The sequence below is a fragment of the Panthera onca genome, chromosome A1 (assembly GCF_046562875.1).
Source record: "Panthera onca isolate mPanOnc1 chromosome A1, mPanOnc1 haplotype 2, whole genome shotgun sequence".
Taxonomy (NCBI): Eukaryota; Metazoa; Chordata; class Mammalia; order Carnivora; family Felidae; genus Panthera; species Panthera onca.
In genome coordinates this window covers 93,852,677-93,865,812 of record NC_138339.1, presented here as the reverse complement: position 1 = coordinate 93,865,812, position 13,136 = coordinate 93,852,677, and the positions used below count along the sequence as shown (strand labels likewise).

General features: G+C 36.4%; 1 protein-coding gene across 13 annotated transcripts in view; it reads left to right on the top strand.

The window, feature by feature from the left end:
• The window catches only part of ATG10 (autophagy related 10), a 270,304-nt gene that overhangs the window by 57,679 nt on the left and 199,489 nt on the right, over window positions 1–13,136 (top strand). For all 13 annotated transcript variants that reach the window (XR_013556212.2, XM_060637763.2, XM_060637759.3 and 10 more), the window contains one exon: window positions 8,325–8,432. Coding sequence is in view for 12 of the 13 variants with exons in the window: in XM_060637763.2 (XP_060493746.2) it covers window positions 8,325–8,432 (108 nt within the window). In the remaining variant the exon portion in view is untranslated. The remainder of the gene's footprint in view (window positions 1–8,324; window positions 8,433–13,136) is intronic.

Here is a 13,136-nt window from a genome sequence, read left to right as displayed (position 1 = left end):
TGGTCATTGTAAAAACTTTTATAATACATAGATATATAAAATACAGAAGAAAATATTTTCTTTCCTCTGTTTCAGATATGTAATTTGTTTTCTATGTAAATATAAATATATGAATGCACACTTATAATATATTTATGTAAGTGGGATCATTGTTCTGTAACTTACTTTTTCCACCTAATATTATATCATGGCATCTTTTGTTGTGAGTTATTGAACATCTGTGTTATTTTCATAGTTATCCCTTTAACCTTAAATAATGTACGTCTGCTTCCTGATTTCTCATCTTTGGACAATAAAAATTGATTCCTGTTGTGATAGATGAGGAATTAAATGTGCTTATACTATCTCCCACATTCCTTCCTGTTCTACTTCTGTTTTTTAAATTATATTATTATTTTTACATCATCAAGATTTATAATATTTAGATTTTATTATATTTAATAATAATGTAATTATTTCTCTTTGTCTTGTTTATAGATGGATTAGAATTTAAGTCTAATAAAAGTATATAGTGAGTGTGCTAATGTAGGCAAGATTCACGCTGAACTAGGTATTGTGATAGAAGGCAGTATAACCCACTGATATGCTGCTGCCTTGGAGAGAATATTTCAGTCAAACTCCTACAGATTATCTTTTCTTTTCATACCTTGGCCTTGCTTAAGAAAGCTCTTTTAATTGGGAAGAATCAGAGAGTCTCCAGTCAAGGGCCTGTGGTCACATGTGTTTTGTTGTTTGATTTCCAGCGAATGAACAAATATGTTCAGTAGGCATTCACACGTTAGGTCAAACAGAAAAAAGCAATAATTATGGGTTGTGTTGTGAAAATGGTGAAGCAAGGGGGTATCAGCCTATATTGGATGGGACCCAGCCAGAATTTTTTTTCCCCCACAAGGACAGCCCCAGCTTCCTTAGCTGGAGCTGAGGTACATCTCCAATCCTCTGCCCTAGAAAGTTTTGAGGTAAGGGTAGATTATTTAATAAATTACTGTGTTATGTTGAATAAACTCCAAAATACTAAAAGACCAGGGAAAATTAGAGATGTACAAAGCTTTTTTTCAAAGCTGAAATATGTTATATCCTCATTTTTACTTTTGGGTTTTGGTTTCTTGAGTTTTTGGTCTTTTGAAATTTTTGGAAATGCATTCCAAATGCATTTGGAAGGTATGATGATATCAGAAATTGGAACCAAAGTTAGTCAGATTGGGTGGGTGTGAGGGGTGGGCACGAGGTGGGGACACATTAACATTTTTAGAATTGTGTTCTGGAGGATCTCTAAATCCTTAACTACTTTCCTACACCAACTTTGGCTTTTTAAAAAATGGACAGGTACTAGTTTAACATCTGATCTACCCAGTATAATCTTTGCTTTCCAGAGGCAGTTTTTACTTTCTTTTTTCACCCCTTAGATTAATCAGCTATGGGCAGCTACTGGTAGTATTGATTTGATCTCTTACAGAAGGAAAGAATAACCACCTGAGATTTGTGGCCTAGGTTTGGCCTGTTACTCAGGGTTCCACTGACCCTGAAGGGACTGTTTGATCAGTGTTGGCAGTGACCTAGAAACTTCTGCATCCCTTAATTCCTCCCCAGCAACCTTGCCATTCTGGGCTGTTAACTTGAGTTTGAGTCCTATGTGCAAGACTACTACAAAGCAGAGCTGAAGTCCTTAGGTAACCACCTTTTTTTTTTCTTTTTCTTTCTTTTTTTTTTTTTAGATAGCAGTGTTTTTCTAGAGACCATTAAAACCTTATTAAAATTCAACAACAGAAGCCCTATAATTATTTGGATAGCTGGATTCCAAAAGGCATAACAGCTCTCTGGGTGGCATAGCCCATGGCAACTTGTGAGAAAGCAGACACAAACATGTTCTGTTAAGAAATCTTTAGATCCCCTTCCAATACACAATCAGAACCACACTAGAAAACTTGTCTCTATAGCTTTCTATACAGCTTCCAAGACATTTTCTCCCTAGAAGTTCAAGATTGGAATTTATTACAGCAGTGTGATAGCCTGGAGACATATGTTCAAAGGACAGTCAATGAAGGATTTGTTTAACAATCAATGAAGTATTTGTTACTTATAGGCACAGAAGGCTTTGTACACTAAAAAAGTAAGTTTCCTTCCTAACCCTACTACCCTCTTCACCCACACTTTCAGAGGTCACCACTGATACCAGTGTCTTGGGTATCCTTCCAGATATATTCAGTACACACAAAAGCGTATGCATTTGTATTTAAACAAATGATGACATAATATACACACATGCATACTGTTCTGCACATTTTTCCCCTTAATGATCTATTTTAGTTATTACTCCATATCACTACTTGTAGAACTTACTCAATTTTTATGGCTACATAACATTCCATTATTTAGATATACCATAATGTTATTTAACTTCACTGATAGGCATTTAGGTTATATCCAATTTTATGCTGTTGAAGCAATACTTTATACATATCATTCCATGAATTCTGTTTCCTAAATGTGCAACTGTATTTGTAAGATGCATTTCTGGGTGGAAGACCCGTGCATTATTAATGTGTATAGGTATTGCCAACTTGTTCCTGAGGAGATTATACTAATTTATCCTGCTCTGGCAACATAGGACAGTGTCTACCATTTTATTTATATCTTTATCTACCCGCTATTTTTTCATGCTTTTTTTTATCTTTGCCAATCTGATAGGTAAAAAAATGGTATCACACAGTTTTAATTTGCATTTATCTTATGGGAAACATTAAACCTATTTTTATATGGTTAATATCCCTATGTACTTCCTCTGCAGTGAACTGTTTATATCCTTTACTCATTTTCCTATTGAGTTGCTGGTCTTTTTCTTATTGGTTTATTGGAACTGTCAATACATTGTAGAAATTAAAGCTATTTATATATTGACATAATTAGTCCTTTTCTATGATATGGCTGCAAATCTATTTTTCATATTTTGATGTTTGTCTTTTGACTTTATGGTGTTAAGGTTTTTTTTTTTCTGTGGAGTGGAAATTATCAATATTTTATTATGACTGTGAAGTTTTTATCTATTTTTAAAATATCTTTATATATACATATATACATATATATATATAAACATACAAATATAAAATCATTTACATACATTTTCTAGTGTTTTCATCTAGCACATTTATGGCATTGTTTTTTCTCATTTAAGTCTTTATTCCTTATTTTGGTATAAAGTGAAGGGCATTCTGTGGAGATAACTTGAGTTTTGACTGTGCGGAGGAAGTGTTCTCTTTTTAATTGGTGTTTGGCTTACAGCACCTGGACACATTCTATTAGTTTCTCTTCTGCAGTGATGGAATGAAGCAACCTGCTTTGTGGCAGATGGGCAGCACGGAGTTCTGATGGCTGAAGTGTAGTTAGATACAGGACAGTGACAGTTTTAAGTTATGAGATTAATGGCAGTTACAGAGGCCTAGGTTAAGGCTGGGCAAATTACCAAAAAGTAAGGTTTGAGGTAGTAGTAAAGACCACTTAAAAAGCAGTCTCAGCACTGTCACAGCTCAAGATGAGTGTTCACAAAGGCCAGTTTAGTATATGGAGAGCTCCAAGTGAGCATACTATTCCTAAAGGTTGGGAGTTGTTTGTGGCCATTTCCCCTGAGACAGCTACAGATTACTTGGTTGACTCTGTTCTTAGAGTTCCAAATGGGAACTTGAATGAATTAAGTGAAGTAATTCTCAATCCTGGATGCTGCATTACAGACTACAGGAAAGTTGTGACTGGGAACCCCAGCTAAGGTTGAGAACCATTGTTTAATGTAATCAGTCTGCAATCCCTTTGAATCAGGGATTGCAGTACATGTTGCCTCAGTGCCTCCAAAAGTGCACACAAATTATCTGGGATCCTGTTACATACAGATTCTGAATCAGAGGTTCCCGAGCAAAGCTTGAGATTCTGTGTGTCTAACAAGCTCCCAGATGACAAGGAGGCTCCTGGTTTCCAGATCACCCTTGAATGCTTCAGCTTGTTACTCAGTGTGCAAAGTTTGGGCTTTCACCACTCCACAACAGTCAGTAAGCATGTTTCTACCATGATGCTGATCTCTGGCAGAATTGCTTAGTGTGGTATGGAGAGCACTGGAGTCATATGGCCTGTTTTCCAGTTCCAGTGGCTCCCCCAATTAGTTGTAAGACAGATCTCTTAAAAGTACTTAAGTCCTTCACCCTCTAATCTCTAACACGATAGGGTTGAGTTGGATAAACTGCAAGGTTTCCTTTGTTCCTGCCTTCTCCTGTTCTGGTCCAGAGTGTTTTCAGACTCCGTGGAGACAAGGAACCAGTGTTTTATGTGCAAGCAGACTCTGTAGTTAGGACCCTTTCTTCCCCAGGGGCTGGGGCCTAGTCTTAACTTTGGATTGCTTGGGGAAAATAAAACTAACACATGTTAAAAAATTAAAGAAAACTTGACATTGAATTGTAAGCTATCATAACTACAGAACGAATGCAGGGAAGCTAGAGTTGAGTGTCTACCAGGAAAGTCAGTTGAGATTTGAGTTAATTTTCATTTATTGGGCCAGACAGACTGTAGTACTAGCTCAGGGGGCAGTTCCTCATGCTTTTATGTTTGCTTGTCTCTACAAAAGCAACCTTCAACAGTGAAGAGGAGAACATATTTTTCTGCCTTAAAACAGCATAGGAGAAGGCCTACTTCTGTGAAAGTAAATGTTTGAAAGGAAGCTAATATTCTATAAACTCTTTTTTTTCTATATTTAATTTTTCAAGGCTAATGTTGACTGTTAAGAGATTGATACTGAAAAGAAATTTACCATATATATAGGCTGTGTCAAAAATCCCATGTATCTCCTTACAGACACCAATAAGTAGTATCAGAAAGTACCCACAATAGAAACAACATCCCTTAAATTACAAGTAATATTAAAAATGACACATCTCTCTATCTTAATTCATTGGATAAGAGATCAGATAATACATTTAGATTTTATAACACAGGTGTATAGGAATTTTTGACTTAACCTCTTGGTGTCAAAGGAGATGTATTTTGCCTTGTATTAGAATTTGCCGTAAGAAGAGGTTGTATGATCAGCCCTCATGAAACAGAATAGTTACCTTCATTTGATGAATCAGATTCAGTACACACAGTTCAGTTCTAACTCTTCTCTGAATGTCTAAACGGGTTTTTTTTTGTTCCCTCTATAGCTAGATTATTTTCAAATTGCAGACTGCCAGTACTTTCTGTCTCACAAACACGTATCATTATGGTTTTACTGTATTTGGTAAATCTTTTATATAATCAACTATTGATTATCTAGTATAATGAGGGTGATCATACAATGTAGTAGAAAACCATCTAGTTTAGTCATTCAAGTCAAACTATTTCATGATTTAGGAGCCTCTTTCTGTGGTTATAGGAGGCCCATTCTCAACAGCAGGAAAACTCATCTAGTTTTAACATAATAAACACAATATAGGTCATTTTATAGAAAGATTATTTTAGTTGCAAGTGACAGAAAGCCCAATCCAAGTTGGGTGAAGCCAAGAAGGGGCTTTTTGAAGCCGGGTAATCGCAAAATTTGAGGGTAGAACTAACTTTAAGTATGGGTGGTGTAAATAGTGTAATCAGGATCTGGTCTTTCTGCATCTCATGGCTTTGCTTTCCTCTGCATTGGCTTCGTTCTCAGGCTCCATTTAATTACTTGATGGCTGCCAACACTGCCAAGGCTGCCCGTCTTCCTGGTTGAAATCCAGTCGAAAAGAGAATACCGTTCCCCGTCCCCTAACTGAAGTCCTGAACTGTTTTCATTGGCCCTGAGTAGACTGCCCGTCTGAGTTTCTGAGGTCAGCAGGACTGATGTCCTTATTGGCCAGATCAGAGTTCTTTGATCATTCTCATAGTGGGGAGGCCATGTCCACACTGACAGGGAAGTAGGGAATGCTTCCATAGAAGATAATTGACTACTCTTCCAGAAGATGGGGCAATAAATAACCTGATGTAAAAAGCAGCAACAAGAACTACACTCACTACATATATCTTTCTCCACTTAAACCAATATTAAATGTCATTTATGTTGTCTAAATATAGAGATTTCAGTGGTAAAAGGACATCGGGGATGTACTTTGTGTTTAGATGATGCAGAACTAGAATTAAAAAAAATGATTAATTCTACAAAATGTATAACTTGAATGAAATAATAAAAGGTGATTATATTGGATACCTAATAGCTTACTTTACAGGGAAGAATGATATTCAAAATGTTTAACAACCTGTGGCAGTGGTATCAACCAATCATAATAAGTTGGATCCAGCCAATTAGAACTGGTGCTGATCAGGACCAAACAGCAGCATTCTTTTGTGAGTGCTGGTAAAGTGTCAGCCCAGGCAACCAGGAGGCATTGTAAAGGTGCTGCCAGATTTCTCAGAAAATATAGTTCCTGTATTAGTTTCCTAGGGCTACCATAAGAAAGTACTATGAACAGAATGGTTTAAAACAAGTACATTCTCTTATAGTTCTGGAGGTTGGGAGTTGAAAAGCAATATGTCGGCAGGGCAGCACTCCCTCTAAAAGTTCTAGAGAAAAATCTTTCCTTGCCTCTTCTTGCTTCTGATGATTGGTGGCAACTGTTGGCATTCTTTGGTTTGTATATGTACCACTTCAGTTTGTGCCTCTGTTTTTCTGTGGCCTTCTCCACTGTGTATCTGTGTCTCTGTAACCAAATTTCCCTCTTCTTGTAAGGATGCCATTTGCATTGGATTCAGGGTCTACCCTATTCCAGTATGACCTCCTCTTAACTTTATTACATTTGCATAGACCCTGTTTCCCAAATAAAGTCACATTTACAGGTTCCAGGTGGACATGAATTTAGAAGGGACATTATTCAAACTAGCTCAGGTACCTAAAATCCAATGCTCTTACATTGTTGGCATGACACAAAATTAAAAAAAAAAGAAGCAATGTTAAAATGTACTATAAAATTTTTCTTTTCTTATTTTATAGATAAAAACTGGATTTTTGAATCTTATTAATAGTATTTAAGTGAATTATGAATTGTTTTAGTTGGAATGCTATTCTGTATTTTAACTGCTGCGTCAGAGTCAGTAATCTCATCTTCATTAATTATAACTATTTCTGTTAAAATGTGAATGTTAGTATGATAGTTTGGTGGAGAATTAATAATATTCATTGATACGTAGGTATGTTTGTACATGAGGTATTACATTTTTATACAGGACCTTTTTTTTTTAAAAATTTTTTAAATGTTTATTTATTTTTGAGACAGAGAGAGACAGAGCATTAGCAGGGGAGGGGCAGAGAGAGAGGGAGACACAGAATCCGAAGCAGGCTCCAGGCTCTGAGCTGTCAGCACAGAGCCTGAGGCGGGGCTTGAACTCACAGACCACGAGATCATGACCTGAGCCGAAGTCGGATGCTCAACCGACTGAGCCACCCAGGCGCCCCATATACAGGACCTTATTGAATTCAACCAAATTTTGCTTAAAAAAATGGAACTGACCACAATTAGATAAACATTATCCATTACTGTATTTAAGAGCAAATATAAGAAAGAGGCTAGCAGTACAAATTGGTAAAGGGCTTGGAAATCCCATGTTCCCCATGGAACATTTGAAAATGGTGGTATTGTCATCAAGGTTTTAAAGAATGAATGGCTTTGTAGAAAAGAGTTTAGACTCTGGAGAGCAGAATTGAAACCATTGAGTTAAGGTTAAAGATAAACATTTCAATGCAGTATAATACTTTCTCAATGAACAATGTACTATGTATGAAAATGGAGGCGGTAGTCATGTAAGGGAGTAAAGCGTGGGTTCCTGGAAGTGCTCAGGCAAGTGCTGCATAATTATTTCCCTGTGACATTTAATGGAGATCTTGCCTTAAACAAGAAGTCAAAATGGAAGGTCCCTTCTAACTTCAAGATCTGTTGCAAGTTCTCCTTAAATTTCTCTTTTTATATAGGCCATGAAATCAATATTAATATGTGATGAAATATTTCTTTAAGTTTAAATGCTTTTTAACAGCTGCCAACGAGAAGTTTTGCTCTATGACTTATGTGCTATGGACTGCTTAGGAAGGAGCAGGGAGATCTAAGAGAAGGGGGAAACATCATTAATAAGTGAGAATGGTAGAGGATTAAAACTTCTATTCAATGAGTAGCTACTATGTCCAGGGTTTATTGGATGAATTTCTTTATCCATATTATCTCATTTCTTTGAATGTATTTAGTTTTTTATTGCTCAGTTTGAAACTTATGGAAAACTATAGTACTTAAAATGATGAATTCTTAAAATAATTGGCATTTTCTTATGTATTCTTTGGTGATGCAACACAGGACTGTTCTGAAGGCTACATGTGCAAAACACACTTTCAAATTAAACCCGAGACTCTGATGTCACATTCGGGAACATCTGCCTGTGTACAGACATGTCTTCCCATTGAGGTAAGTGGTTTAATATGTCCTATTCTCCTTTTCAGTCTTTTTGAAGTATAAAGGAAACAATTTAAATCTTAAACATATATTTGAAAACATTAACTGGCATTGGATCCTGGGCCTGCTGTAAGGCAAAAATTGAATATCATTGGTCAGGAAGTATTTTCTTCTATAATATCGAAAGCAGGAATTGTGGTAGTGTAAAGATCTACTGAGTCCTTACAGACTCTGAGCCTTCACCCTTTTGGTTTCTCTTGGATCTGAAGACCACAGATGACTTCCATTGCCTATTGATTTTTCTCCAGTGAAATCCTCCCAGGACAACACAGACATGTCCCTCAGCTGATTAATACATAGCTGGAGACTTCTTTGCCTAGTCTGCCTTTAACTCTTTTCCCTTTAAAACTCTATGCCTTTTAAACTATGCTGGATCTGGGTCTCATTCCTTAGGGGACTTTAACCTTGACTTAAAAATCTTCCTAAATTAAATTTTAATAAGGTGCTGATGGCTTAGTGGTTTTCTGGGATACTTTCAATTTTATTTTTATCAAAATGCAAATAGCCTTCTTATATTGTTATTGTTAATAAAGAAATTTTTATATATCTATGGCAAAAGTAAACAAGAAATATGTAAAGAGTACAAAAACTGCCATATGTCCTTTAACTGGATGTAGCCACTATTATAATAAATATCTTTCCACAAATTTTCTGTTGTACAGACATGTACATACTTTTTTTTTTAATGCACAAGTAATATATCATAGACTTCTTTACATGTCAGTAATTGTAGAATTCCATAGTTCTTTAATTGGCTTCATTGCATTTCATCCTTTGGATACACCATAATTTTGTAGAGCCCATTCTGAAGTAAAGTACTTGAATTCTAAAATAGAATTGATGGGGATCTAATTGCCTCAACACAAAGGAAGAAAATACTAATGCTTGGAATTCTGAGCATTCTGGTAAAATGCGAGATTACGAATTTCTTGTGAAGGAAGAAAGAACCATTTCCTAGGACCTGTTAAGTCAGACCCATTTGGCAATCTGGCATTAGACTCCCACCTCTCTTTCCCCACTGCCTGTGTATGACACTGGCCTAGAAGTAACTCTTGCCAATATAATTCAGTTTGCAAGTTATTCTTGAGGGTATTGTGCTTGGTAATAAGCTAAGTGCCCCCGGGTAGGCGCTCAAATCCTGATTACTGCTTCGTAGTTCAAATAACCAACATCACATTAGGAAGCTTTTCAATTCATTATATATTAACTTAAAAAATGCACACAGAAATGGTGATTTAAAAGATGAATTACCAGTTTATGCCTAACAAGTTGGCAGAGATTTGAAAAGAACTAAAAAGCAGTGTTGACAGTGTGAGGGAACTGACACTTTCTGGTTGATGTTTTAACTTCACAGAGTTTAAAGACGGGCACATACTACGAAAAATCTATTCCAATTCTAGGAATTAACCTCATAAAATAGAAATCTTTTCAACATTTTCTAACAAATTTCAAACATGAAAAGGTTGCAAGAATTTAGCAGTCAACATCCATATACTCCTCACCTAGAGTCTTTCATTGACATTTGCTGTGCTTGCTTTATTACATATCTGTCCCTCTATTCATCTATCAGTACATTTTATTTTTTAATTTAATACTTTTACCTCAAAGTAAATTGAAGACAAATATTCATAGAATTATTGGAAATGTACACAGAGATTTAACTGCAAGTACATTCATTTCACCATTATTTATACTAGCAAAAAATGGAAACTGCGGAAATACAGAACAATAATGGATTGGTTAATTATGGCACATCTCTGTGATGGCAGTTGTGATTCAGTAGGCCTGGAATGGGCCTGAGAGTTTGCAGTTCTAAAAAGTTCCTGAATGCTGCTACTGCTGCTGGGCCAGCAATCACATTTTGAGAACCACTGCACTGCTCTATAATAGAATGCCTAGCATATTTGAGATGCTGCGCAGCTGAGATGGTTAGTTGAACTGATGTATGACAGCATCGATATTGCAGTAATCTTGGTGAGATGAGAGATATCTTGGGTTCACCAGAAGCAGAGCTTGAGATGGAGGTGCTTATTCACTAATTTGTTAGGGATAACTTTTAGAAGGGAGTGAGTGACAGAAGCAGGATAGGACAAGGGATAAAAGCTAAGGAAGAATGTGCTCTCAGGTAGAAACTAGCTTGGGTCTGACCCCATGGGAAGCTCTGGAGCACAAACTACGCCTAGATTTACTTCTGCTTTGTGTCATTGGGATGGGTCTTTTTGTACTCTGTGACAATTATTGGCTTGTCGGTCATTCATTGGATGAAATAGAGGTAGACATAGCTTCCCAAGCAGGGTGTCTCCGGTGTTACTAGGTATTCTGCTTTGTGTTATCAGCCAACAATCAAAACAGCTAAGTGGGGATGGGTACACTGGCCTTAAGGGGAGGTGGGTGGGACCTCAGCAGTGTCCACTGCCAAAGAGTAACCTGAAACCAACAAAATGGGATCTACAGCGAAATATTTATATAAGTTCTGTATTTAGATGAAAGCAGGGAGATGATATTATTTTGGAAAATGTGTTTATTTTTCATAGAAATATGCCATTATGTTAACATGTATTTGAAATGAACTAATACATATAATATTTTTTGATAATGTTAGTGTTAGTTGCTGATACAGTGAATGCCAATAGATACAACTTACTTTAAAGCTCATTGGGAACTCCAATTAATTTTAAACATGAAAAGGGATCCTGAGACCAAAAAGCTTGAGAACCACTCATCTAGATCAAGGAACTATTACGTTATTACATGTGAAGAACACTGATAACTAAAATGTATAATAAATGAATACACAAGTAAGAGTTAAAACAAATGAATCATAAATAGAATTCATCCATGCAGAGAAGCATCTCAGGGGCCACAGGTGAGCTTGCAAAGATTACTATGAGGAGTATCTGGGGCTTTGGAGACATTAAACTGCAAATGAAGGCCTAGGCAAGTTAGTTGTCTTCAGATACCTAGAAGCCTCTTCTGTGGAACAAAGAGTAAATTTACTCTGCTCCTGAGGATAGAACTAGTTTGTGTTTGTAAAATATTCTAGATAATTCTCTCTAATGTTTAGTGTTGCCTACAGTGAAATCAGTCAACTTGCAGAGTTGTATACTCCCTCTCCTTTTGTGGAGATATTCAGCAACAGAGTGGATAACCCTCTGTCTGGAATAGTGAGTGGTCATTGACTGAAATATTGAGATGCTTAAAGCACCAGGCAGATGATGAATGAGTGAAGTGGGTGTATCAAAAGTGGCAGGACTGTGGAGAAGTGGACATGGCATGACTCATCCAATAGGGGCAGCAGACATACAGCTCCAGGTGGATTTTCAAGACAAGGCAAAGATCTGGATTTTTGTGTGTTGGCTTAATTAAAACAAAAGAAAACAAAACAAAACAAAATTGTGCAGGTCACACAGACTATACCTATGGGCTGCACGTGGTCCTCAGGCCACCAGCATGTAACCTAGCCTCTATTATAGAAATAAGTCCTTTATTGTATAGAAGACTAAGCTAGGGGACTGCTAAGTTCTCTTTAGATTTTAAAGCCCAAAAGTTCCAAATCTGTACATTTCTGATTTAAAAGTTTTTAAAGGAATGACTTTGCTAATAGTTGCTTCAGTTTTGTTTTGTTTTGTTTTGTTTTTATTTTGGCCATGTATGATGTGGGAAATCTACTCACTTCCTTGTCCTAACCAGAACCAGCATTCTTGATTGTAGAAAGATAGCTGGATTCATGATTTTTATGACTACAAAATTATCTCCAATGGTATGTATATAGTCATAGGATTTTAAAAATCAAAGTGAAATATAATGGAATGTATAAGTGAAGTAATTTGAGAAAATCACAATCTATATCCTTTTTGAAATTTTTAAAATGTAATTCAAAATGGTAGTTAAGAGAATGAGAGGGTATACACAATTCTCTGAAATATAATGGCGTGCTGTTTAGTGTTGGCTTTGAGGAATAGGAATTCTTATAGGTTAGTCATATTAGATAAGACAGTTATTGTTGTGGGTGCCTGGGTGGCTCATTTGGTTGAGCGTCCAACTCTTGATTTCAGCTCAGGTCATGATCTCAGGGTTGTGGGATCGAGCCCTGCTTTGGCTCCACTCTGAGTGTGGAGACTGCTTAAGATTTCTCTCCTTCCTCTGCACATCCCTTGTGCTCTCTCTCTCTTTTTTTAAAAAAAAGGACATTTGTTGTTGAGAGTAGTTAATATGATTTGCTTGTGACATTTCTGAGTTTGTGAAATAACAACAAAGACTTTGGAAATTTTTAAGCAAAGTATTTTCCTTAGCAGTCACCAAAAGAAATCTATTGCCTCAACTTAAAATCGTTGATATAAATGAATTTTTCCTCTTGAAATGGTGTCAGAGATAGGTGTGGAGCATATTTTATTTATTCATTTACTATCTTCATTACTTTAGAGCCTCAGGTTGTACCTTCAGATTACATTTTTTAAAACTATGAAAATGATAGAGTCATAAAGATAGCAATAGCATGCTACTGGAGAAAGGATTTTTGTCCTAGGGCCTTGTAGTTCACTAACTGGGACTTTCCTTAGTCCAGGGCAGGTAGAATATTATAGAAAGCCCTCAACAAAAACAACCTATCATAAATTCCCTGAAGCATAAAGCCAAGAATCAGTAACTGGAGATGAT